The sequence below is a fragment of the Drosophila arizonae genome, chromosome 3, assembly GCF_054131065.1.
Source record: "Drosophila arizonae isolate 15081-1271.41 chromosome 3, UAZ_ARI_1.0, whole genome shotgun sequence".
NCBI classification, from domain to species: Eukaryota; Metazoa; Arthropoda; class Insecta; order Diptera; family Drosophilidae; genus Drosophila; species Drosophila arizonae.
In genome coordinates, this window is record NC_142923.1 from 10600475 (window position 1) to 10627959 (window position 27485).

A 27485-nucleotide genomic window follows, 5' to 3' on the forward strand; every position below is an offset into this window, starting at 1 on the left:
GGTTGTAGGGCTAGGCGAGTGAGGTAAACAGAAATTTCATAAAATCAACTCATTGATTATTGAAACCACAACTACGTGAGTGTGGCCATGTGAATGTGAGTGCGTGTGTGTGTGTGTGTGTGCGGCATGCATGTGTGAGTGCACTTTGGCCGAATATTTTATGGCTGGCGTGTCATGAGGCAAAATGTGAATGAGGCAATCGAAGCCAAACCACAACCAGCCACCCACAGCCACCCACAACCGCCCACATCATGCAGCAGAGGGAACCTTATCGAGACTTCCGGTGCTTTCGGGTTGAATGCAGCAAAAAGTGAGCGGAAAATTTAAAATAAATATGTACTAAACTTTCGCACTGGGTAAGGAAAATTGGCACAAGGTAGATCTAAGAATCGATGCAGGTGCAGCTGCTAGGCAAAAAAGTGGCACGGGGTGGCCCAAACGGGGGCCAAATGATGCGGTTAAAAGTGAACTTTGCTCTTGCAAAGTTCCGGCAATGCCAGGCAATTGTTGTCATAATATTAAAAGAACCTTTTTAGCTGAATGCTCGCTCCAACTTTCTGCATGGGAATGCAAATTATGCAATTTGCATACATATTTCATATTGTATATGCTGCAATCATATATTAGATATGTGCATGTATAAAGAGAGTGGCAAGACTGGGAAGAGAGAAAGAGCGAGATAGCGAGTGTACAGTTAGTTGCAACTTTACCTAATTCAATAAATAAATTCCTTGACAAACTATTTTTAATATGAACTCATAAGAGGAATTTTCCTTTTTGTGAATACAAAGCAGATTTGTGTTTGTGCGAGGTCTGTTCGAAACGTAACGCGAGTTCCACTTGAATAATAGTTAAAAAAATACAAAATTCACGATACTTTTTGAACAGACCTCGCAGAATACAAAGAATTACAATTGAATTATAATTGAAATAGGCCAAGGTATGTTTGTAATATATCTAACATATTTTACTTAATATTTTTTATAACAACACCTTAAGATCACTCTCAAAGCAGCAAGTAGAGGTAGTTTTATATTTCGACTAGTTTGTTTTACTTCTCAAACTATTAAAATATTTCTCCAATAGTATTTACCCGATTTAACAACAATATATTCATTCCATATTAAGAATGGATTTTCTTTCCATTTTGCTCGTTAGCATTTCTTTATTTACTATGCTTGTGCTGTGCTGTCACTCTAACGGCCCATGTGTGTGAGACAATTTGTGCAACATTGTGGCAGGTTTTTCATCGGTGCTCCGTCATGCACCGTTATCCAATTACGCCCGAATTGTGGAAACACTTTGCAGCGCATCCACAACTTGCACACGAGTGGGTCTTTGTGCGAGTGAGTGTATGCTGGTTGTTGGCCTGGCCAATACAAACAGGGCTTGGAAAAAGTGCACATTGTCCACTTTGTTAGACAGTCGAATAAGAGCATCGTGATTGCCATGGGCCCAGCACAGGCTGCGAGCCTGGGAGCACAAGTTACATTGGGACTGAGCAGGGAGCACACACACGCACACTCACTCACGGTGCCATTGTTTGGCAATTATGTAGCGCGTTTTAATTATGACAACAACAGCAGCAGCAGCGGCAGCAGCAGCAGCAACAACTTCAAACGAAACGAGCGTTGGCAACCCTGCGGTTTTCCGAGTGGAGTTGGCTGCAATTTTGTCGCCTGTTGTTGTCAGCAACGTATAAATATAAAATGTGCTGAGCGAAATTAGCATACGAAGAGGCAGAAAAGGGAGGAGGGAGAAAGAGATAGTGAGAAAGGAGTAACGCGATAGCGCTGCAGGTGGCTATGATTGCGACTGCGACTGCGACATCGTTGAGTGCCAAAAAGCGTAAAGTTGAAAAGGAAAAAAAACACACACACAATGAAATAACTGGCCTGCAACAGACTATACACACACACACTTGCATACGCGCAGCGAGAGATGCAGACGCGGATGCACGCACGTAAACAAACACATAAACACTTTAACGCACTGCTTAACACTCACACTGACGCACACACTAATGCACAAGCGCCAATGATATTTACGCGCTTACGAAAACGTTAAGTTAAAATGCGACAGCGCAGAGCAGAGTCAGCAGCACAGCAGTGATAAAGGAAGGAGAAAAAGAGAGAGAGGGACAAGCGCAGCACAGGGTGGAGTTAACATTTTATAAAATGCACTTGGCGTAAAAGCCACGCTCATAAATATTTTTCACACGGCGACGTGTTAGTGTTGGTGTCGCTGTTGTGCACTGCCTGCAAGCAGTGCATTCAGCGTATGCAACGATTATGCTGGATTTACACTGCTTTGCGCATGTTATCTTGCTGTTGTTGTTATTCTTGCTGTTGTTGTAATTATTTTTATTTATGTTTCGCTCAGCTGTTACGCTCAGTTTATTTCTACAAAGCATTTTAAGTGCAAGACCTCGTACTATTTTATACAGATGACGGAAACATGTTAAAGACCATTTGAAAGCTTTTATAACATTTCATAAGTGCTAAGAAGTGTATTCAGCTTAAATGCATAATTATCGTGTGGAAACTAAATGCACATTCGATTTTTGAGTACATAAGAGCGCTATAAAAAGAATAATAGCAATTATAATTATTCTATTTGTCCGTAAGACCATAAATGTCGGGTATTTGAGGTTTGTATGCAAATAAATATCAGCAATTTCAGCGGCTTTATCACAGTTTATAAATATTCTTTGCCCCATGCAAATGTTGGGCAAATAAAAATAAAAAATTAAATAAATTCACAATGAATTGTGTTTGGAATTTGTTTTGCGATTTATTCATGAATGCAACGAGCCGCACACGAATCGCGACCACGAATCATTTCGAGTCTGACAGCAGCCCAGACCGCAGATATTTCAAACTATGGTCATGGCGGCTATGGGGTATCAAATGCCTGACTGCATATTTGATCAATGCATTTGCCTGATTTGCCTAGTTATCGCTAACACATGCACAGCACTCGACTTAATTGAATCGCATTTGAGTCTGTCTTTCTCTCTCTTTATCTCTGTTTCTATTATGTGAAGTTGTATATTTAATTAAAGCGCATTGCTGTCTATCTCTCTCTCTCTCTCTCTCTCTCTCTCTCTCTCTCTCTCTATTATGTGGAGATATATTTAAATATTTAGGGTTTAGCTCATTTTATTTCTATTTTAATTCGATCAAATGTTACCATGATAAGTTGTGGGTATTTGAATAGCTATCGAAATATCAAGCGATTTAGCATTTTACAAATAATGTGCTTCATTTTGTGTAATTACATAGAAAACTAATGCAAACTCTACGGTTCTACTAAATATGTTTTGGCCATTACAAATTTATATAGAACTGTAATGTAACCAAAATAAAAAGATATATGACAATTTAAAGTTTTTAAGTCAAAGTGGCTTTTTTATTTCGCTCGACATATTTTACACACATTTTCTTAGACATTCAACGTATCCATGTTAAATGTTGGCTAAGCATATTTCTGACTGCAGCTGTCGCTCTGACACGAACCTATTCGCATGATTTCGCCATAATTTTGAAATTATGTGTAACAAGTTGACGTTTTCATTTCGCTTTTTTTTGCGTTTTTCGATGGGGAAATGCCATTTTTTGTTCGCACACGTTTTGAATCAGTGAGAAAATGATGATCGAGTGAGAAAATGGTGGCTGAGCATCGAGAACCCTTTTCAAATATTTCGAAGGGCAACAAAACAAAAGCCGCATGCACATAAATAACGGCATTGTGGTTGACGGCCTTTCAAAGACGTTAAAATTGCAAAAACAAGAAAAGCAGCACCAACAGCATCGAGCATGACAATGCGAATGTGACGCAGCCATAAAATAGATTGAGAAACCCTGGCAACGTCGAAACAAAACACGAGAAAGAAATAAAATCATCGCTGGCATCGCCGCTGCCGTTGCCGCCATTTTGTGGCTTGACCCACAAAAAGCATAAAATAGACAAATCCGAGCCACACAAAGCAACAGCAGCCGAAGCAGCATCCCGCATTCATGCCCCAGCCCCAGCCTCTTGCTTTTGCCGTCTAGACTCCACTGAAACATGCAAATTGGTCATACGACGCGTTGACGCAGAGCTGCCCTTAGGCGAACGGCAATTGAATGGAAAGAAAAAGACCAAAACACATCCACACCCACACCCACACACATACACACACACGCGCACATTGAAGTGACCTTGGCTATGTATAGATAGCTAGACGAGCCCAAAATGTATCCAGTCGTTTTCTCATCATTACCAGCTCGCACCCATCTTTATGCCAAGTCCTCGCTAACCTCTCGCGTGTGGCCAATAAAATGTGAAATTTATTACGCAATGCCAGCCAGAGATTTTAACATAGCTCCACATATTTATTACCCTCGAAGGCGGCCCCTACTCCCGCTGCTGCGGCTGTACATGGCATGTGAATATGATGAATATAAATTAACGTATACTTTTTTATGCATAACCATCCGATCTGATTAATTTTGATATGCGTATTTATCAAACCGTTTTTTGCTGTTTTATTTTTTTTTCCTATTTTTTTTGGTACTTGTTCCTCTGCCATTGTCATATTTTTAGCCAATGAAAAAATGGCATATTATTTGTTTGTTGACGGTTTTGCTGCGAAATTTAAGCATCATTAGCGCTCGTTGAATAATGCTCATAATTTATTTGTTATGCAGCTGCGTAATACTTGATTGTGTATAAATTATACCCCCCTTTCAAGGGCAGACGCGAATGGGAATTGTCTAAGTTTGACAGTAATAAATACAATTGATTTATTCAATAATGTCAGTTCCAGTCCAGTTTGATTACATTGAATATAAATTAAAAGAATGCGTCATTTTAATCAGAAAACAATCTACAGTGAAGACGTTTATAGGTAGGGGACATGATTTGAGTCTTGTAAGAAAAGGACTATATATCTTTTTCAAGGCAAGGTTTTTTATCATCGAAATTTAAATATTGTCATTGTCATTGTTTCTAATTATTTCTAATTAGCATTACTCTCAACATTAATATTATCATCAACCCTGTATTACAGCATATTGAATAAATTGCGGTGCTTTTCAATTGCTATTCATGGGTGGGCTGCTTAGCGAATTGTTCCCAGTCTATTCAATGCCAATTCCAGCCGCCAGGCCTTAGTCAGCCAACCTGCTTGCCTACTCTGTCATTGCCAGTCAACTTTCAATGTCACACGTCATCAAACTTTGCGCTACTTTGGCAGCACTTGCAGTTGGCACAGCAGCGGGAGAAACAGGAGCAGCAGCATCAGCTGCAGTGAGATGTAGCTGCCTGCGAGGCATATTCCGATTTTGCCTTCTGCAGATCGTGCATTCTGCATCCATGCACCCATGCACCCGGTTCGGTATCCATTGCTTGCACACTTGAGGCATGAAAAGAAGTTGACTCTGGTCGGGCATTTGACAGCTTTTGTTGCTGGAGGAAGTTTGCCCTGCCAAATTCCCTTCGACTCCTGCCAACAGCCACGTTTGAGTTGCATTCATGACAGCCGCTGCAGCAGAGCCGTCGACGTGCTGTCGAGGCGGTATTCTTGTGACATAACGGTAAATGGCTTTACTGTATAGCCAAAAGCTAAGCAAATCAAGCAAATTTGGCAACGCCTCATAAGTTTTCCCATTCTATGTATATATGTATGTGTGTGTGTGTGTGTGTGTGTGTGTGTGTGTGGGTGAGCGTTGCTTGGCAGCTGGACAAAGTTAAAATTTGATGCTGTCGCCGCCATTCGCTAGCTAGTTACCCTCCCCCCTTCCCTCCTTCTTTCCTCCACTCTATCTCTCTCTGTCTGTCTCTGATGTGCCTTCTCTTTTCTCAGCTTATGTGCGTTTCCCATATTGAATTACATGTGTGTGCAATTGCAGCCCATGCAAAAATTATCGAAGCATAGCAGGCAGCTCCTATGTTGGCAATTCCCATTTTCCAGTTCCACAATTCCTTTCATTTCCTTTTACCATCACAGCACTCAGGCTGTCTATCTCTGGTGTATAGGGACATTTGGACAGAGCTATGCATGCAAAACAAAATATTTTTGCTAAACTCTCTGAAATGCTCAAGAGCCGATTATTTTGCTAAAATATTCAACTAAATAAACTGTTTTAAATTTGCATGTTTTGCAGTGGGATTGAAAAGCTTTTAGAGGGCATTTATTAGTCGAGCAAAGTATCTTCTCTCTTTTGCATTCATTGACATTCCCATTGGCAGACATTGGCGCTGGCTAGTGCATCCCTCGTTTGTCGGTTCTTGTGTTTTGGCATGCATCGAATTGACGGTTCGAGTTTCATGTTATTGACCGACGTTTTTCTTTTGTGACTGCTCGGCCTCAGACCATTTGATTTAGCGCTGCCCGGCTGCTCCCTAGTCAGCACTCAAAGCAAGCAGAAAATGTCCAAACTGTCAAATGCCAAAAAAGCAAAATGTGAATGGCATTGAGAGATGTGGCAGAGGCAGAGTACGAGCTACAGTTAGAGCAAGAGGACGGAGGTCAGCGGGTCCAGCCGAACCCATACAGGGTGCAGAAACAGATGCAGGTGCAGCAATAGCAGTTGGAGCTACATATCAGGCATTTGCCATTGCAAACATGCTAGGGCTCACCTCTGGCCATGTCACCATTGGCTCAATTCGGTAGGACCTCTTCCATACACACACACACACACACACATACACACTCACAATCTTCTGGACAACATGACAAAGCGAATTGCATTTGGTTGGAGCCTCAAACCCAGCTACAGCTAGCAAGTCATAAGCATGATTAAAGTCCAAGTGCAGCGCACTCCACTGAGTGAGGCCAATTACCCATTCCGCAACCGCTCTCCGAATGGTGCCCCAGACGCAGCAGCTACATAAAATATTACCAACAGGTCACTCATTTCCAATTTGTCAGCATTTCAGAGCTTTTAGTCGCATCAAAGGGGCTCCAACATATTTGCAGTTTGATTTTGTCGGTTACGAGCTGCTTGCATATTTTAAGCAGACATTTGCTCCGGCTCCAAACACCGCCTGTTCGACGAGCCAATTCAATTTCACTAATGAATGCAATATTAATTATAGCAATGAAGCCTATGAAGCCATAGCTCTCTGTCTCTGATCCCAGTGCCTCAAGGAGCAAGCACAATTTATAGGCGTCGTCTCAGAAATGACAAAAACAGAAAGAGAGAAAAAAATTCTATTTTGCATAAAAGTACAAAGGAAATTGTGCGTTGTCTTTGGCTTCAGGCTAGAATTATTTATCGTTAGATTTAATTAGGTTAGCCTTGGCTAATTTCCATATTGTCGCTGAGGGATTTACTGAAATACATATTTATTCATGTAAATACGTATGAAGAGATATATTTCACTCTGATCTCTGCTTGATATTAGAACTGCTAGAAGATCCTTTTTGCAGTCTTATATATGTATTTCCAATTACCCGCTGACATCATTGCTAGCTCCATTGTGCCTATGAATCAGCGCACTTGTTCACATTTTTTTTGCGACTCAAATTGCAGCATTCTCTCACGGCACCCCCCCCACCCACTCCAGTCAGAGTATCAGCCTGAATGGCGGCCAAACAATGCACAGTCGAGCAGCCAACAATAGCAGCCTCTTGCACGACGCGTCCGGGCATTGTTGGCCAGCCCAAGTACGAGTGGGGCAGCACATGCAAGGACATTTGTTTCACAATTCAATCTACAATCTTCAATCAAGCACTATGTGCGCTGCTCTGCGCTGTGCCGCAGATTCAAATCAGCGCTATGCGCAACACGGCCAGCCGCAGGCAAATAGGTAAAGGGGCGGCGACGCGTTGCGCCTTGATAAAATTGCCATGAAAATTCATTTCGGGCAAGCCGCTAGACCCAAAAAGTATGCAACGCTGTTGCACCCACCGCTCGTATGCGTATAAATCGCACGAAATTAGCGGGCGATTGTTGTACACACACACACACACACAACACACATACATATATATATTTACTCACACCCACATAGTGAAACGAGCGCAAACGGAAATGAATTTGCGGTGCAAAAATGATTGTTGCACAAAGGCAAAGAACGAAATGAAATAAAAGATGGACACACGATGCAACACCCTCGAGAGCACGTATGTGTGTGCGTGTGTGTGTGTAAACGAATTTGCACTGTGCCTGAAAAGCCCCAAAGCAGAAGTGCATACAAAAATTGAATTGCCAAAATATGCACAGTGGGCAAAAAGACATTTTTTTAACTTTTTCAAGATCACAAATATTTCTGCAATTTTTAATAATATTTATTTAGTATGCGACAAATTTTTTTTTCAATAATTTTGTATTTAAAAAAAATTAATATTTAATATTTCCATTGTAATTCACTTTTAAAATTTGTGATATTTTTCATATTTTTAATCAATTTAAAAAAATATTTTTATATTAAATTTTAAAAACATTAGGAATTTTTGCTTTCTATTTTATTTACCACTGTCTGTTGCTATTGCTCTTGCATTGTGAGGAAGATGTTACAAAGGCAAATAGATAGGCCGACATATGCCAATAGAAGAGCGCGGTGGCAAAAGCACTTCGGAGGTGAGGCAGGAGGAAAGCAAGGCACGTTAGGCAAACGTTGAATTGGTATTTTTTATTTCTCTCTCTCTCTCCCCCTCTCTCTCTCTTTCGCTTAGCAATTTTATTTCCGCCTTTGTCGCCATTCATTCGATTGCGAAACTGATGGCAGGCGACTGTGACAAGGACGACAGCGCGACGGACATGAGCGAGGACATCGCTGCACATATCCCGACCTAATGTGTTAACCCAATTTTCATGTTGAGCGCTCGTGCGGCTGGCGGCCCCCGGGCTCATGGCACAGAGACAGGCCCCAAATACGGATCCGATAAACACAAACGGCAAATTCCGTGTATAACAAATTTAGCGCTGAATTACGATTATTTGCCAGTGCCAGAAAATTAACGAGACGACTTTGAGCCCAACTCGTGCCACATATGCAATTTCGGCAGTCAACAAATGAACAAAAAAGGAAGAAGAAAAGAAAAATGGAGCGAGCTGAATAGTCAAGTGGGCGAAATGGGAAATAGCTGCGAAAATGCCTCAAGCTCATTTGCATAAGTGACAGTGGGGCGGCTGGCAAAAGGAAATGCTGAATCCTTATCCAAGTGCAACTTAATAAGTGGATGTTGCCTATCGTTAGGTGCTTAAGCATAGAAATTACTTTGCATAAATTAACAGGTACAACTCCCTTTGAATAGAGAACAAAATTGAGTACAGTCATGATTCTTGACTAGCTGTAGGCAGTTTTTTCTTTTATTTTTAATATTTTGAATACATTTGTATATATATTTTTATATATAATTTTATGGATATTTTATTTATATTATACATATTCAGTAAATACGAATTTAGTATTTCCTATTCTCATCTCTGTTGTCCATTTAGTTAATTGTTATGCCGTAGTTAAAGGCATTGTCTCGTGTCTCTTGTAAGAAATCCATAAGTCTCAAGCACCACCTTAATTATACCAAACTCCATGAAACCAACCTCAACAGCATTTCTACTATCTTCAGCTTAATAGTATTTTTTCTCATGATATTGAAAAACTTTTCTAGCTAAAGTTGAAATTATAATTATATCTTCTTTAAAGTTTACGTCTGTTAAAATTTTTGAAATATTATGAAATAAACTTGTTCTCTCCTGCAAAAACATCGAATTTGAATTATGCATTTATTTTAATTTTAATATTAATAGTTCTACTTTATATTTATATTGCTAATACCTTGCTCACTTCGCTCTTCAGAGTGTTGTAGAAAAAGTTTTAATAACTTTCGCACTCTTCATACACTTTGCATAAATAGAAAACAACTTTTGCTAAAGTTTTAAAGCTTAATGCTTTATTTCACCAAACTGAATTTATGAATTTATTCACTTTGTTAATAATTTAGATAAATATGAACTTTTATTTACTTCCAGGATTTTTTTTCTTTAACGTCCTCCAGCAAATGTTTGTATCAATTGTGTGTCAAGCATTCAATCAATTTGAGCATAATTAAATTGAGCTCAAAGCACAGAAAAAAATGTGAACCAAGATTTGAGCTGCTGTGATGTCGTCATAGGGTTTCTTTTTTTTTTTTTTTTTTTTTTGATTACCTCGAGGATCTTGTGGCCTGGCTCAGTTTTTTTTCTTCATCCATTTACAGTTAGTTGCCTGCTTTTGGCAACTTAACGAATTCACTTTGACTTTGCATATGGATGCTAGGCTTGGGCCTGCCATTGGCAGGTAGCTATATATATATATGTGTATATACATATATATCTGTTACCTATGAAGGTGTGTGTATGTGTGTGTACGTGCCAGTTCGGTTGGGCTCTGTTTGAGGGTAACTTGTTCGTCCGCTCGGTTTCATTTTTATTTCTTTACTCTATTTTTGTTGTTGTTGTTGTTGTTGTTTTTTTCGCTTTCTACATTGTTCATGACGTTTCACATGCAAAACGCGTGTCACATTCGCATTTCCGCCCTGTCATGCTAGTTTAGTAGGGGCCCAACACAAAAATACAGCTCCTACGCACACATGTGGCAACACTTACCCTCAACACATACACACACACACACACGCATCGCTTTTTGGCTTTCACTAGCAGTTGCCGGTCTTTGGTTACTTTGACGTTCTCTCTGGATAAGTGGGCATGCGTCTGTGCATGTGTGTGCGTGTGAGTGCGTGTATGCGTGAGTGTGGGTTTAGTTGGGCTCCTTTTTGGAATGTGTAACTTGTTAAAAATCCATTAATCACGTAAGTGGCAACTCTGGCTACGACAAAGCCAGCATACAAATGCGTTCATGCGTGCAAAAACTCAGCCAGCAAAAAGCCGACAAGCTCTGACTGCTTCAGCTGCTGCCCAGCCCTTTCCATCTAACAAAACTTGCTCTTTTTACAACACTAATTTGTATGCGTGTGTGTCGCTGTGTGTGTATGTGTGTGTGTATATTTGGCGCTCACTTAATTTTTGTGCCTTGCTTGCGTTTCTGTACTGTTTGCATTTTGCTAGCTCATTATGCTTCCAGGCTCAACCTTTAGCTGTTGCATTACTCATAATACTTGCCTCTCTCACTCTCACTGCCCCTCTCCCTTTTTCTCTCATTTTGATTTTTTGTTCGTTTTTCACATTTCCGGTGAAAAAAGCTAGCCGGAAATTATGCATGTAATTAAATTTATAAAAAGAAAATAAAAAAAATCATGAATGTTTTAGTTGAGCGTCGTAAATTGTCTTTGCTTGAATCACCTTTTTTGTTGCTCTTAGAGAATTGCAAATAAAAGTAATTAGTTGAAAAAAGCATATAACAGCAGTTTAGCATAAAACACATATTAGGCAGCATGACAAAAATGTAGAATTTATTCACATATAGCTCATGTGTGCTAGCTTAAAAAAGTTAATTAGAAACGAGAATTTCAATATGAAATTTATGTATTCCACTTTTGCTTCACAACGAAGGAGACTAATTGAATCGAGATAAATAGGTTAGATAAAGATGGGATTCTAATTGAATATACATATACGTATTGTTCTTTTTTAAACAGTTGTAAATTAAATGTAAATACCAAAATGGGAGCATGAAACCTCAATGAAAGAAGATTTTTAAGTCTTCATTGAAAATACATAGATATTTATTTAATTATATATTTTAAAAGAAAGCAGGAGCATACAAAAGTGCTATCATTTAAATTTTTCTCTTGAGAAAACAGAATTAAATTTATAACATATAATATAATTTCACAGAAAAGATTTTAAAATATATATATTTATGTCAATATTTATTATATATTATATATTATATATTATATATTATATATTATATATTATATTATATATTATATATTATATATTATATATTATATATTATATATTATATATTATATATAGTGACTAATGAGACCCTATATGAAATGAATAATCAATTTGTGGATTTATGTATGGGTAAAATTAAATTGTTCACTTGGACAGGCTCTTAGCACACCCAAATCCACTGGCTACTGACCTGGCAGTAAACAACAGTAGGCGAAGGCTTAAAAGATCTCATCCCTTAGACCACAGACCTTAAATGTTGTTAAAATTTGTAAATATGTAAATACTGGCTTCTAGCCAATAATCTAAGTTAAGGTTTAAGTCAATAATGCGCTAAATAGTCTCAGACAATAAGCTGCAATAAATGAATTTAAAAAAAAAAAAAAAAAAATTGGTCACTTATCAAACCTCAGTGTGAGTAAGTATTTCAAGTATCCATCATTAATACGACTAATATGTAATGATTTAATTAACCCGATGCATAGCCCAGGCAAACATCTATTCAAAAGTTAAATTTCGACATACAAACCAAAATAACCCAAAAGCCTTTCCAATTTACAAAACGCTTTTAAGCGCGGTTCAATCAATAACGAAGCCAACACGTTTCATTAATTGTGTCAATGTATGTGGCCTTAATAATATGTAATATCCTTAGCAAAATATTGCACTAAGAGTTTCAACCACAAGCTGTGGTCATATGCAGCTCGGCTGCTGTAATTCCGTTTGGGCCAAGTTCACATAAAATATTTAATGAAACGATGGCACAAACCGCACTAATTGCAAAAACCAAACATTTTCCCACAGCGCCTTTGGAAATTCATTTTTTGGCAGTTTGTTGCGTGCGTGTGTGTGTGTGTGTATGTATGTATCTGTGCGTGTGGTTCCTAAAAGCCGCAACAAACACAAACCCACAGGGACACAGAAAATCAGAGCGAGACAGAGAGTGCAGTGCAGCGTGTGCAATCGAGAGCGAGAGAGAGAGAGAGAGATAGAGAAAGTTGGGGCAAGTGCGATAGCGTTAGCTGAATCGTACATAACCCTAGTGGACTGCCGACTCGTGTTAATATTAAATTACCAAAAACTATTTGCAATTTTTGAAAGTTTTGCACTGTCTGGGCTGGCCGGGCAAGTGCGGTTGGCGGCGGGATCGCAGCAGAGGATGTCGACGTCTTGTCTTACAAGTTGCACGCATTCCTTTCGGCACAAATTCCTTGGCTCCTTTTGCCATAGCCCACACATAGAGCTCTCTACACACAAGTTTATTATGTCTGCTGGGGCTGGGCAGGCCAGGCGAGCGCCAGCAAGTATGCAACATTTTAATATGTGTGTCAGCTGGCGCCCATTTGCATTTGGCAGAGATAGCTAAGGGGGCGACGCCCCATCTATTGTCTCTGAGACGCACATCTTATAAACCTGGCAGGGCAACATTCGCAGTAAGCATCTTTGCGGTTTTTGCCACAACGTCAGAATTTACTGTGTACCGCCAGCAGCACCGCCCGCACCGCTCGCACCACTCGCACCACTCGCACCACCACTCACATCGTTTGTATCTGGCTGCTTGTGGTGACGGACCCTTTACGTTAACCACTCGAGCCTCAACTTGAGCAGCATCTCGCCACGCATCCTCCCACGCTGTGGCCCAGCTCTGTCAACCCGTTTAGATCTGCGTGGCACCTGCTGCTGCAAAGTTTTACGTTTTGGTTTTCTCGCTTTCTTTTTCGTCCTTGTTCTGGCTTGCTTTTCTTGGCCCGGCAAAATCAAAGTTAGCACGCACGTTAGCTGCTGCCAGCGACTATGTCTCCGGTCCAACTGGCTCGATGCCACTTTTACTTGCAGAGCTACTTCAACTCCAACAGCCAGCCCAGCAGAGTCGGCCCAGCCAGTCTGTCGTCTAGTGCCGTCCTTTGTGCCCTTGCGAACTTTTCATATAGTCAGTATTTTCTACTTAAATTAAATACAATGTGTGCGAAAAGTAAATTGAAGTTTGCTTTATGTGGATTTTGCACTCTGCGCTGCATTTACGGAGTTTCATTTAAAACATGTTAAACAAATGCTGAGAACGAGGCTTACATCGGCCCACAACGAAAAAGTTGACATTACAGGCATTGGGCAGAAAGTCTGCTAAAAGGGGTTGGGGGCTTAGGGAGAAGGCGGCGGCAGGGAAGATAGCTTTTTGGGGGTAGCTTGTTAAAGGCTTCAACTTTGAACTTTCAACTGTTGCCTGTCAAGTCTCGGCTGACTGCCTCGCACGCTCTGCCCGCTCTGAGTTGAGACTTATATATACATATATGTATATATATATATATATTTCGAAGTGTTGCCGCTGGCAACGAGCGTCTAGGTAACAGCTAAAACACATTATAGAAAAGTTTAAATTGTTAAAGTAATTGATTTTGAATACCACATGCATAAGCACATAATAGCGTGAATACTTCGTGTATGTGTCGAGCATTTGGGGCACCGCAGCTCAGCTGATGCTGGTATAAGCAAAGTGTCTTGCCTGCAGGTCATTAGCATATTTCCTGGCAGCATGTTGATGTATTTGAAAATCTGTTGGTTTGACTAGAGATGAAAGTGGTGTATGAACATATATTTGTGTGTTTCGCATTATGATTATGGCTCGACATTGCTTACTTTGGGCTAGGATGGCATAAAATTCATGTCACCTTGCCGTTTTGCTTGGCAAAGCGGATTGAAGGCCTAAATTAGTAAATTGTGTATTTTAAGAATATTTAGTTGCCTTTCAAAATCGATATAATATATAATACAATAATTCAATATTTTTTAAATGCGTAAATATTTTTTCGTACAAATATTGAGAAGAAAGCATACGAAAATTGGAGTAAAATGCTGCGAAAAATAAAATTTTCTTTATTTATGTATTTATTTATATCTACATTTAATTATAAATATTTTTTTATTTATTTATTTTACAAATGTATTATTTATTAGGCAAATTAAAAAAAATTAAATAAAATTATAAAATAAATAAAATAAAAATAAATAAATAAACAAATAAAATAAATAAATATTTAGTATATTTTTAAAAAGGTTTGGCTACATAGCAAATCGTATTATTATACATTAGCCCAAATCATACTTACGTATACGTTATATATTCGTTATATATGCTAACCTCTAGGCCTACGTCTATAAACCCTAAACCAACCGAGTTAATATTATTTTCAAATTTATTCTTTACAATTTGTAGCTTCAACTTTTCGATTCAGATGTTTGTAACCCATTTAATTTGCCACGGATTATTAATCAATTCGCATTGCACGCTTGAAATACTAACCGTAAATGCTCACACTCTCACTCTGACTCCGACAATGCAATTATAAAACTTTAATCAGCCGCTAAACCAACTTCGAAAAGCAACAAAAGCGCGCCGCAGAAAACTCATAAAGTGCACAGCACAACGCATGGCCGCAGCAGGAGTACGGAGCACCGTTTGACTCCTGCTGGCTGAGCGCTTTTCAAATGAGAAATGGAGCAAAGGAGAAAGGAAAGTTTCCATTGCTCTGCGCCACACCCCGAATGCAATAACAATGGTGGGAATTCAACACAAAGCTGAATTAAAAGTGAAAAAGTAGGCGGCCAGTTGCAAAGGCCTCTCGAGGCGGCTCAGACACCGCCCCCTCCCGCCACCGCTATGCGATAGTAATTGGGGTTGAGTGGACTAGAGTGCCGCACCCTGGACGCGCACGGCTCTAACCTCGACGGAATTGGCGTTCGTTTGTGCAGCAGCGCGTCTCGGATTTCCAACTGGCGTGAAAATGGTATATAATCTGAGAGAAACTCACCTGGCACCGATGAGCAGGCTGTTGCCGTCCTTGGTGACGAGCTTGAAGTGATCCACGACGCTCTCGTTGCCCAGAAATTTCAGTATATCTTCTGGACCTGCAAAATAGTTGACAAAAAGAGAAAAATATTAATATTTGCACTTGGCTTAAGTTGGTCAAAGAACGAGAGAGAGTGAGGGAGTGAGAGACAGAGAGAGAGAGAGGTGGGTTGGTGGGTCTGGCTGCAAATGCCTAATTAGGCAATTAGGCGTCGTTAAAGACGACAAAAAGCCAGGCTAAGGGTTGGCCAGGGCTGAAACTAAAGCGAAATGCTAAAGAGCTGAAAATGGCGTCGCCAAGGCACGGAAAAACAATGCAGCTGCCACGAGCAGGGGACGGGGGCCTGAAGGTCTATAGTGGAGGCAGTCGTAGTTGTAGGTGTAGTGGTTCGCGTGTTCCTTGGCTGATATGCAAATGGCGCCCGAGCAGGGACCCAGAGCTACAAAAGGCAGCCAATGCAGGCACAAAGGATTGCCCGTTTAGCAGCAAAAACAGGACAACAGCAGCAAAGTTTTTTGTCATTTGTTTACTTTAGCTGTTCGCATTTAGTTGGTCCTCGCCGCGCCGTCTGGGAGAAGGAGCAGCAACCACTGATAGTTGTCAGCTGCCACAAACTGAGCTACTGCCGGCTGATAAACTAGCTAAAAGCCATCAAGTACTTAAATCTCCCAGGGACTAGTACTCGGTAATTACGATGGCGAGGTGTAATGTTATGGCTCCGCTCTGCTCAGTTGCAGTTGCAGTTGCAATTGGAGTTGCAGTTGCTAATGGCAATGAGACTGAGCCAAACTTAACGGCACCGGTGTCACGACTATATCTTCCAAGCTAAACTTTAATTCTTAGCTGTCACACAAATCTCTTGAGCTCTGAGTAAATAAACAATTCACAGAGTGTGTCAAGTGCTTGGTTTGGTAAGAAAATTTTAATGCAGCAGCGATATTTATGAAATAGTGCATATATTTATATGTTTACGTATTTATGTATTTTAGTTATAAAGCTGCATTAATATATCCAAATGGCTTTTATATACCTCTTGGAGGCGTGGCAACTACTAAACCAGAACAAAATTCATCTGTTTGTGAGCTGCGAATGAGTACTATGTAGCCGACAGCTTGTTATTGTAGCTCCTGAATTCTAAAACTAAATTATGGAAAAGTCTTCCATGACATCTTAAGCCAATTTCTTAAAAATATATAAATACCACTAGTAAGCTTTTTAGAATTTCTGCTTGAATTTTTCTCGAATTTTTGTTTTCTTCCGCTTGATTCTATGGCAGCAATAAATAGCTGCAAGTTTTATGTTTACCATGAAAAGAAGCATTTCCCAGTATGAGAGAACAATTTTTAATGAGGTTTACTTAAGCTTCTCTTTGTCGCTAATAGAGATCCAACAAAGATTTCTTTTCCTTTCATTTGCTTTTTGCTCATTACGAGAAATGCCCTTGGCCGCTTCGTTTGTCCGGCAGCTTGCCTTAAATTCTTTTGCACTCGATAAACATGACTCCATTTCAGTGGGCAACCTTTGAATATACATATACTATATTCCACCATAATGGCCACGCCCTCGCTCTCACTCCCGCCCACGCCCTCGCTGGCGCATCATTACGGATAACGTAACACGCCTTTTGTCAGTCGCTTCGTTTGATCAATGATGTCAGGGTGAACTTTTTGCAGCCGGCTTTTAACTTTGACTGCAAGCGGTCAACCACAAAGAGCGAAAAAGTTTTCAGCGTCTTTTTTTTTCTCTCTGTCCTTGTTTTTTATTTCTGATTCCTGGCTGCGCATTCTGCGGACAGCAGCGGCAGCAGCAGCTGTAGCAGACATACGGGAAGCAGTTGGCCAACTGGTTGCAACCTGGTTATTGAAAGCGCATTTGGATGCGCGTTTTAACACGTTGCACTCTGCTGTAGTCGCTTGCCAAACGACTAACAAAAAAAAAAAAACAAATAACAAAAAAAAAAAAAAAAAAATGGCAGCCAAAAATTAATGGGCGTAAAAAAAGCTTTTTGTACACGAGCTTTTCATATGGGACAGGCCTTTTGTTTGCTTGACATTTAACGTGACACGTGGGACATGTGCGCGTCTGACTGCATGATAAGGGGCAGAGTGAACCCTGCTATTTTTTTGAGAGGACGGCGAGAGGTAGAAGTGTTGGGGTTGACGCGTAACTACAAGAAAAGTTTTAACACACACACACACACACACTCACGCCTCGGCATATGCGACATTTTTAATTTGGCGCTTTAATTAAAAGCAACAAAGCTTTGAAACAAAAAACGACGTAACGATATGAAAGAGTTTTAAGAGTTTCCAAAAAAAAAAATAAAATAAAATATTCGCGACATCTGCAATGGTAATGAAATATGCAGATCTGTCAGCAAAGTTGAACATTTGAAGCAAAGAATATCTATGAGATTTGTAATGCGAGTGAAAGAGCGAGGTATACAGATAGAGAGAGAATGTGAGAGAGAGATAGATAAGGGAGTGCTAGATAGGGCAAGATAGATAGAGAGAAAGAAAGAGAGGGGACAAAAACGAGAGAGAGAGAGAGGTGGAGAGTGAAAGAGAGAGAGAGAGAAATGGAGAGTGAGAGATAGAGAGAGAGAGAGAGAGAGAGAAAGAAAGAGAAAGAGGGAGACAGAAAGAGATAGTGAGAAAGACAGAAAGAGTTAGAGAAGAAGACAGAAAGAGATTGAGAGGGAGAAATACAGAGATATAGAGTGAGAGAGAGGTATATTACTATAGCTGATACATATAGTCTAACTAAGATATCGTATTGTCTCATGTATACGCTCTCACTGAACAACTGCTTTCAAAACTTGGCTTTCTCGACACAATCAGTGTATTATTCCCTTTCATTCAGTTAATTGTTAAAGCTTTCATTCTTTACTTCCCAGCAAACTTTCTGATTGTAAACCCAGAAGCATTCCAAGCCCACACACACACACACACAATTGTTATTTTGCATATAGAGTCGCCGTCGCACATAAGTTATGTTTAATGCTACCGCAGGCCTTTTCGTCGACCCAGCTAACTGTGTAAGCCCCCAAATTGTAAGCTAATATTTGTTTTACCTACATACACAACACGGCACACCCACATCCACACATCCACACACACGCACACATTTCGGCCAGCAAACAGCGAAAAATCTAATATTTACCTTGACTTTCAAAATGTATGCAACGCCAAAGTAAACTGCAGCTCAACACGTGCCCAAACCCCAAACTCAGAGCCCCGAGCCTGTGGCCCCAGTTCCCTACCGCCCCGGCTCCCGCTCGACATTCAGTTGTATTTGAACAAAGACGCAGTAGACCGAACCGAATCCGCCAGACGATTCAGAAAGCAGCGAAGCGAAAGCCAACAGGAAAAAAAAAATATAATAATAAAAAAAAAAAATATATATATATATATAATATATATATAGAGTGAACGAAGGCAAGGACCTGACAGAGTCTATCACTTTAATCAACTGGCTGACAGTCGGGCCTGCCGCTCCAAATTATGCAAATTCAACGAAAATAAACGTGAATTCCGGCATTCGGAATCTACAAATGCCGGACAGTCGAGCCGCAGCTCTAGGACCCTCTCTCTCTCGCTGTCTGTGTGTGTGTGTGTGTGTTGACTGCCCTGTGAGAATTTTACATTGCGGCAACAATGGCGACAACGTGTCCATGTTTGACTTTCTCATGCCAGTGGAATCCGGAGAGCCAAAACGTGACAACGCAAAGATCGCACGCCTTATGATGTATGACAGAATCGAGCACTGAATGGGTTTGGCCTTTCAAATGGATGCAGAGCAGCACTCTTACTCTTAGGGACCCAGAGATTTTCATACAATTTACTCAGTGCTAGCTAGATAAGCTGATTATTAAATATTTCGTAATGAATTTTTTATTTTTATGGCGGGCGTGCGTTGAGCAGCAACCGCAACATTCACGAGCGGAAAAGGAAATATTTACTCAAGTGCAGCGCCCGGACAGTGCACGGACTGAGTATCATAAATATGCGCATTCAGGTGGGGCCAGGTACGTCTGCCACACCTTGATGCGAATGAGTTGACCAAGTCGTGGAAGCTGCAAAAAGACAGTGGAGCATTAAAAATGCAAATACTTTATAAGTGCAGGCAAAATGTTGCACTCCAGCTAGAGTCTCGCCCAAAAAAGTAGAAGAAGAAGAAGACAACTGCAACAAAATACTAAATAATGAAAGTTACCTTAATGGACGCAACTGCAGCTTGCAAGTAAACTATAAAAAGTTAACAGAAAAGTTGGGTAGATAAGTTAGAGAGGACTACGACTAGAGCTAGCTAATTGAATGGTTTTATTTAGAATTCAACGGAAATTTTCATTTGCCATTAAAGAACTACTGTGTGAATATTTTAAAATTGATACAATTATATATTTATGTATATATATATATTATATATTTCATAGCCGCATTGGCCGAGCATTGATAACAATTTCGCATGCAATAAATAAACTATAAATTATTTGTTGAAATTATACACGCAGCAGCAGCAGCGGTGAGCGATGCCTCGGTAAGTATTCATTTATTATAAGCGGCTTTCGAAATGCGATATGGCTCGTTTTTGGCTGCTGGCCATGAGAAATCAACGGCAATGGCGGCGGCGTCACATACAAATTATATAGTCGAAACCGAAAAAAAAAAAATGACGATGACAATGGCAATGGCCCTGGCTCTGGCTCTGGCAGTGGATGGGATGCAGGGAGAGATTCTGCCGGAAAACAAAATGCGGCGATGCGTGAAAAACATTCCACGATTTCTGCAGCGCGCCATCCACAGAGCCGACCAGACCAACTTCCTGTCCATGTTCCGTGGCGGCTGCTGCTGTTGCCGTTGAGCTCTATGCCTTGGCCAGGCGGCGTTCAATGGGAAAAATCCCAGCCGAGATTTGCATTTAATTGAAATGAACGCCGGGACACACTCACACACATACACATACACATACAGAAGCACCAGCAAGAAATGCAGAGCACAAGCCAAACATCAGAAACATAATGAAAAAAACAAAAATATGTAGAATCCAAACAAACTCGAAAAAAAAAGAAAAAAGAAAAGCGAGCGAAATGCAAAAGAGATTCACTCAGACATAGAGCCCCCAGTAAACGAAATGAAATCAGAAATCGACGCCGTCGTCCCTCCCGATGCTGGGGTACAGTGTCTTATCTCTGAGGCAACATAGGCCACAGGCTTATCGTTAGCTCATTCAGCGCCTCCCAACCCACGCGCCACCTCTGTTTGTTTGATTTGCTTTGGCTTTTGCTTTGGCTTTGCTTTTGCTTTTGCTTTGGATTTCAGCTTTGCTATTTTCTCATTGTGTATGGTTGCCTTTTCGAATTGATGTGCCAATCTTCGTCTCAGTCACAGTCCAAGAAATTTTCATTCCTTTTTCTGCTGCTGCTGCTGCTGCTTGCATCTTGATAGCAGCTTTCGATTTGCTGTCGACTCTCATGCTTTTGGGCTATTGGCTTTGGCCTAAACTATAACCGAATCGACTGAAACACCCTTCGGACACTGTCAACCGGTAATTGCCGTACTTCGGATGACATACACAATGTCCATGAATAATAAAGACAGGTATTACGGTTAGGGTAATTGGGAACAAGAAAGCTTAAATGAACAAGGGAAGCCCTATATAACAAAAATTCACTATTTATAACGATAGGAAATGGAAGGACCAATGAGAAAATCTATTCAAGATGTATGTGTAGGGGCTTAGAAAATAAAGTTTCTATTAAGGAAAGTATGAAGCCTTTCAATATCTTAATTATAATTTAATTTATAACTCTGATATTGAAAGGCTTCCTTACTCATTAAACTATTATGAATTATTATTGTGGAGAGAAGAAGAAGCCCACAAAAATCTTTTGGAATACTCACAACTATCTAATTAGGGTGTATTAGGGATTAGTTATAGGTCTGGCTTTCAGGTTTTTTGAACAACTATTAGAATATTTCATTAATTTCATTATAAGCATACCCTAGGATTTTTTCTTCAGCTTAAAGCTGCTAGAGATTTGTCTCATCAACTTCTTCTTCAAATAATTTATTCAGCACTTTTCCATTTAAATATTTGTGCAGAATTTATAGAGCGATAGCAACTAGATAGTCCAGTAAGTTCTAACATTCAAGACCTCATAATAACTTTATCAGCGCTCAGCTCCTATCCACATACATCATAAAATTGGTATATTAAATATTTTAAAATTATTTATTTATTTTTTTGTTTTTTTTACTGTCAAACGTAACCCAATAACAAACTCAATTACAAATCATTTTTGAATGCAAACAATGGAAACAAATCGAATTTACTCGTATTGTGTGCTAATGAACACGCCCCCCCAGGGGCTCCAAAGCAGCCAACGTCCCAGTACAGGGCCAGAGATTGGCGATGAAATCGAAGCTTCGTTAATATTTCAAATCGTTGACAATTAAATTTAATTCATCTACACTTTGTGCATTACAAACTGATTCGATGAAAAAAAAAAAAAAAAAAGGATCAAATACATATTTATACACATAAATACGTATGTGTGTATGTCTACATAGAACGCTCTGACGAGTGCCCAATTATTTACATAATTGCATTGAATTTGCGGTTGTCGCTACTTAATGCCAAAAGCGTGATGCCAGTAATTGGATATTTACATTCACGAAATTCCCTCATTGACGACATTTTTATATAATACAAACAGTAAATTGCATAAATTGGCAGAAAAATGAAAATAAAAGAGAGAATTACATTTAAGCGTTGGATAGAATTTTTTTTTGCTTTTTTTATGTAACTAAAATCTGACCTCATCTGAGACTGCCGCACTTCATTTATTTTTTAAACATTTAAGTGCCATATGCTTTTCACATTTAACTTCATTTTGAGTTCATGAAAAAAAAAATTATACATATTTTTATTTATATTTATTTATATATATTTTAAGCAAAAAATGCGAACAGATATTTCATAATTATTGAAATATCAAGCTGACTGCCAGAGTTGATGCGTATGCGCCACCTGGCGTCCATTTGTGCGCATTATAACCTTGTTTCAAACGTGCTTCACGTGAAATGAAATTAATCGACAGACGTTAAGGAAAAGTCATAAAAGCCTTTAAATTCATTTAGGCCGAAAGTGAACGAGGCGGACGTGAGTGAAGACGAGGCCAAGCGGAAAACAAGGTTGAGCCGGTAGGTTCGGGGTCTGCCGCATGTCCTGCGGTCGCCACAAAATGAGACAGGATATGGACTACACGCCATTTATGTAGCAATTAACGCAACTTACGTCAAGTGGAAACGCAAGGCCGGCACATGTTCGGCGCCCCAAGGACCCGGCACGATCCACTTCGCGCTTTCCGCGATTCCGGTGCCCAGCTGCGCCACGATTCTGTTACGTAGTTTATGCACTTTTAATTATTATTGTATTATTTTGCATTTATTTACGCTCAACGAACGCGGCGTCCACTGCAGAGAGAGACAGAGAGAGATTGAGAGAGAGACAGACTGATAGCAAAGTCGTGGAGTCTTGTAGCCGCGCAGCGAACTGCTACCAAAGACCATCGACTCCAAAGCCTTTAATGACAACAAATTGTCGCAACCAATTGGCAGGTGTCCCTCTTCTTCTTCATATCATACCCTGAACTCATTGAAAAGGGAATATCCGGTTCTCGAGTGGAGAGGAAAAGTTCTATGAAGTATTATATATTCTTGATCAGCAGGATGAGCTGAGTCATTCTAGGAATTCTATCTGTCTTTTCGTTCATTTGTCTATCGCTCAACACACTATTCACTGTAAGAGTTTTTTTTTCCGATAGCCAGCTTATTTCATATTATGTATCGATAAAAATCGCTCAAGCATGACATTTACATCGTATGATATGATATAGACCAATCGAAACACAATCCCATTCATTGGCAGGCCAGCTTCTCCCAGGGCTCAGGGCATCTCCTAGTCGAGCAGTCCTTGCTCTTGCATCATTTTTGTTCTTCCCAATTTAAGGGAACCGAACCAAGTAACTGCTGAGAAATTGGCCATGCGCACTGCGCTGACAAAAGGAATGCCTGATGTTAAAATATATAAATTTAATTACTTTTTACCACGTCAGCATGTGTTGGGAGTAAGTTCAGCAGTAAATTAAAAGCTATTGTATTGCAGTTGCGAAGAGAGCTACAGAGATAATTCAATTTCGTTAGCTGATCAAGAATTTCGATATATTTCGTTCTGATATGCACCTGGAGCCTCTCTGGTGAACTTCAGCTGAAGGTAAAAAATATATACATTTGTATATATATAGGCATATATTGTGTTTGTGTATGTGTGGCTGTTTGTGTATTTCTCAAGTGTTTGCCTGCTGATAGCTTGCGTAATGCATTTTCATTTTTCCGTTCTTTTCGCTCTTATTTCTTGTTTTCGTATTCATTCTACGTTTTCTACGTGTGCATCATTAGGAGCTCACGCCTGTATGACTTGCTCTTCAAACAGAAACTAAATGATATTTTCGGCATGAGCTGGCTGAAAACTCATCTGAATGTGTGCCAAAGCATTTGCCCGTTGTATCCACCTTTCTCTCTCTCGCTCTCTCTCTCTCTTTCTCTCCCATTGGCTGTGTGTTTGCGCATAATTCAGGCCTGGCTTTGCCAAATGGGTAGCAGTAGCAGCAGCAGCAGTAGCATTTACACGACGCAGATAAGATGCTTTACATGTGCCTAAACAAACACATGGCCAGAGGAGCCCATAGCCAGCGATGTCAGGTGCACGCACCCAGTCGCAACTGGGCCAGTGAGGCATGCATGAATGAATCGCAAACAGGTAGAGATGCCAGCTGAGATGGAGACAAAAACAGTGACAGACAGACAGGTCTATGTGCGTGTGCGTGCGTGTGTGTGTACTAAGCACACGCGTCACTTATTACAATGACAATGATATGCCACCCCCTTCCTGAGCACACACACACAAATATGAATGCCAGCATGGGCTTGGTCCTCGTACCGGGTTAACAATGTCAGTGGGTGTAATTGATCAGGCTCAGGCACTTGAGCCGCGCCATAGCTGGGGCACTCACACACACACACACACATACACATGCACACAATCAAACAATGACTTGCATTGCGTTATAAATTGACGCTACTTTCGAGCACGGCCAGACGTTGCCGTGGGGCCATAAGGCCATTCCTGAGCCATGTGTGAGCTTTATGATATGCACAGCACGAAACTGAGCATATGTACGAAATGAATTGCAATACACTGAGACTTTTCCCATGCACACAAACAGACGCATAAATATGTATATGTTTATATGTATATGTTCATATGTATATATCGTGTTTTCTTTTTGAAATGTAATCAAAGCTTGAAAGCTTGATTGAGGTTGCTCTTTTTGCATGTCATATTAACTTATGGTTCAATAAACACCTGTTTATGTGTGTATTAAGGTCAAATAGAGATCATCTTCAACTGCTTGAATAAGCATATGCTTGTTTGTACATATTTAAATTTTTAAACAGGAGACTGTAGGGTCATAAGCTATTTATACGCCATTTAAACTATTCTTCATTTGTTTCTCTGTTTCTCAATTTTTTTTTTTTCATTTTTTTATTTGTTTTTAGAATTGAAAAAATATATAATAAAATAAAAAAATTAAAAATAATAATCAATTACAATTATTTCTATTATTTTTGCTGTTATTATTATTTTATTATTATTATTATTATTATTATTATTGTTATTATTATTATTATTATTATTATTATTATTATTATTATTATTATTATTATTATTATTATTATTATTATTATTTAATATTATTATTTTTATTTTATTTTATTTTATTTTGTTGTTAAGCGTATGCCCTGCCATATCCTAAAATAAATGTAATAAAATTTTGCTAAGATAAAATAGAAACAAAATTAAAAAAATTACAAAATTAATATTCTCCTCTCAATAGTCTCCTCTCTTTATGAAAGACTCTTTCCATGGGAGAATGACTTTGAACTATACTAACTAAACATATCATAGAATCATTCTTGTATAAATTCTTACATTCTTGTTTGTCATTAGCTTCTTTATTCCGTTCAGCTCCGTGAACTCCAATCCACTTGCAACACTTGATTAACAATTAATCCAACTATTTGACAATCCTTTGGCATTTCGTTTTATATGTTTCTGGGTAATTTCGCTCAGTGTGCGAGTGGCTGGCACGTGCTAAAGTTTATGTATACCATCTGATGGCTGCTGATGATGAGTACGACGATGATACTTTGTTCGTGTTTAATGATGCCGTTTGCCTGTCAACCAGCTGCAGCTATAGCAGCAGCTCCAGCAACGGCAACGGCAACGGCAACGGCAACGGCGATGGCAACAGCATCGCCTTAGCTGTGGCTGAGTTGAACTGCCAGTGGTGCTCTGCCCTTATTTACTAACCTGTCCCGTGCCATCGTCAACTGACATTATCATGTAGGTTATGCCGCAACACGCTCTCTGGCTTTTCATCAGCTCGAGTCCAATGATTGCCTGTATGACAGCCAGAAGCACGTCAGTGGCTGCCACTGATGCTGCTCCAATGACCCATAAAACGGACGCCGGCCCAGCCCAGGACCTGAAATCCATTCCAACAAGCTACAAGGCAGCCAACCAGTCAGCCAGCCAGCCAGCTCGCGTTGGCATCATGTGGTTCACATGGCACGCGCTCAAAAGTAAAGCGGGTCATGTCAAATCGAGCTAGTGCACCTGGTGCTAAGCCTGAGCCGGAGCTCCTGCAGGTGCTGCACGGTGCCAATTGGCATCGATGCAGCTTAGCTGCTGCGATTGGCCCTAATGAAATTGAGCGCGTTGCATCTGTAGGGAACCCATCAGATATGTGACTCCAGCTACAGATTAGTCAAACAGGAAACAGATGTCATTAAGTAGTCCTTATAGCTATAATCTGAAGCTTACAAAAATAACCAAAGTATGACTAAAGCTTTTGGCTAACTATTTAGTGTGAATACTAACTAAAGTAGATTAAAGCGAATAATACTAAAGCATAGATTTATTTCTTAACACTAGAAATCGAATCCATGTGCAGCAGAATAGAAATCTGAATAAAATGCGCACAAACAAAAAATGACCTGAGGACATCATTATTAATCCCATATATTTTTGGAACATTTCTCAACAAATCTCCATAAAAAGTGAAATAAAAACATTTCCATTGCGAATTGTTTGTGGGGGGCTTTCTAAGAATTAACTTGTCAGCAGCTGGGCCGCGAAAAGATTTCGATTTGCGAAAGCGTTTGTTTTATTTGCCATAGAAATCATCAATGTCATTATTATTATTATTATTGTCATTATTCTGCGGTTGCTGAATACTTTGAGCTACTTGTGGCTGCCGGATTTTCAGGCCATCGTCAAAGCAGGCAACCCTTGGCCCCCGCTCCTTCCCGCCTTTCACCTTTCCCTCATTCACTGACTGGCCCGAATGCGAAAGCTTTGCGTCTGCTCAACGACTTTGGTTTTATTTATTTAAAGGCCAAAAACCGATGAAGCCCAAAGTCTTAAGTGGTGAAAAAGCATTCGCTTTGAGTTCGTAGCGGCATTCACGGCCCTTTCATAATTTCAGTGTGTGTGTGTGTGTGTGTGTGTGTGTCGGTGCCGCCATTTTAATATTGAAGTATGAGGCGGCATGAAGAAGCTTTTCATATTACGAGAAAGGCCTTTGGCTGGGGGGCTGACTACACACACACACGCACACACACACACACACACACACAGTTAGCGGCACACGTAACTGTAATATTCAAGATGTTGGCCA

General features: G+C 39.9%; 1 protein-coding gene across 6 annotated transcripts in view; it reads right to left on the reverse strand.

Moving 5' to 3' along the window:
* The window catches only part of LOC108609655 (semaphorin 1a), a 179259-nt gene that overhangs the window by 45930 nt on the left and 105844 nt on the right, over window positions 1-27485 (reverse strand). For all 6 annotated transcript variants that reach the window (XR_016268902.1, XR_016268900.1, XR_016268901.1 and 3 more), the window contains exon 4: window positions 15641-15737. Coding sequence is in view for 3 of the 6 variants with exons in the window: in XM_089463452.1 (XP_089319578.1) it covers window positions 15641-15737 (97 nt within the window). In the remaining 3 variants the exon portion in view is untranslated. The remainder of the gene's footprint in view (window positions 1-15640; window positions 15738-27485) is intronic.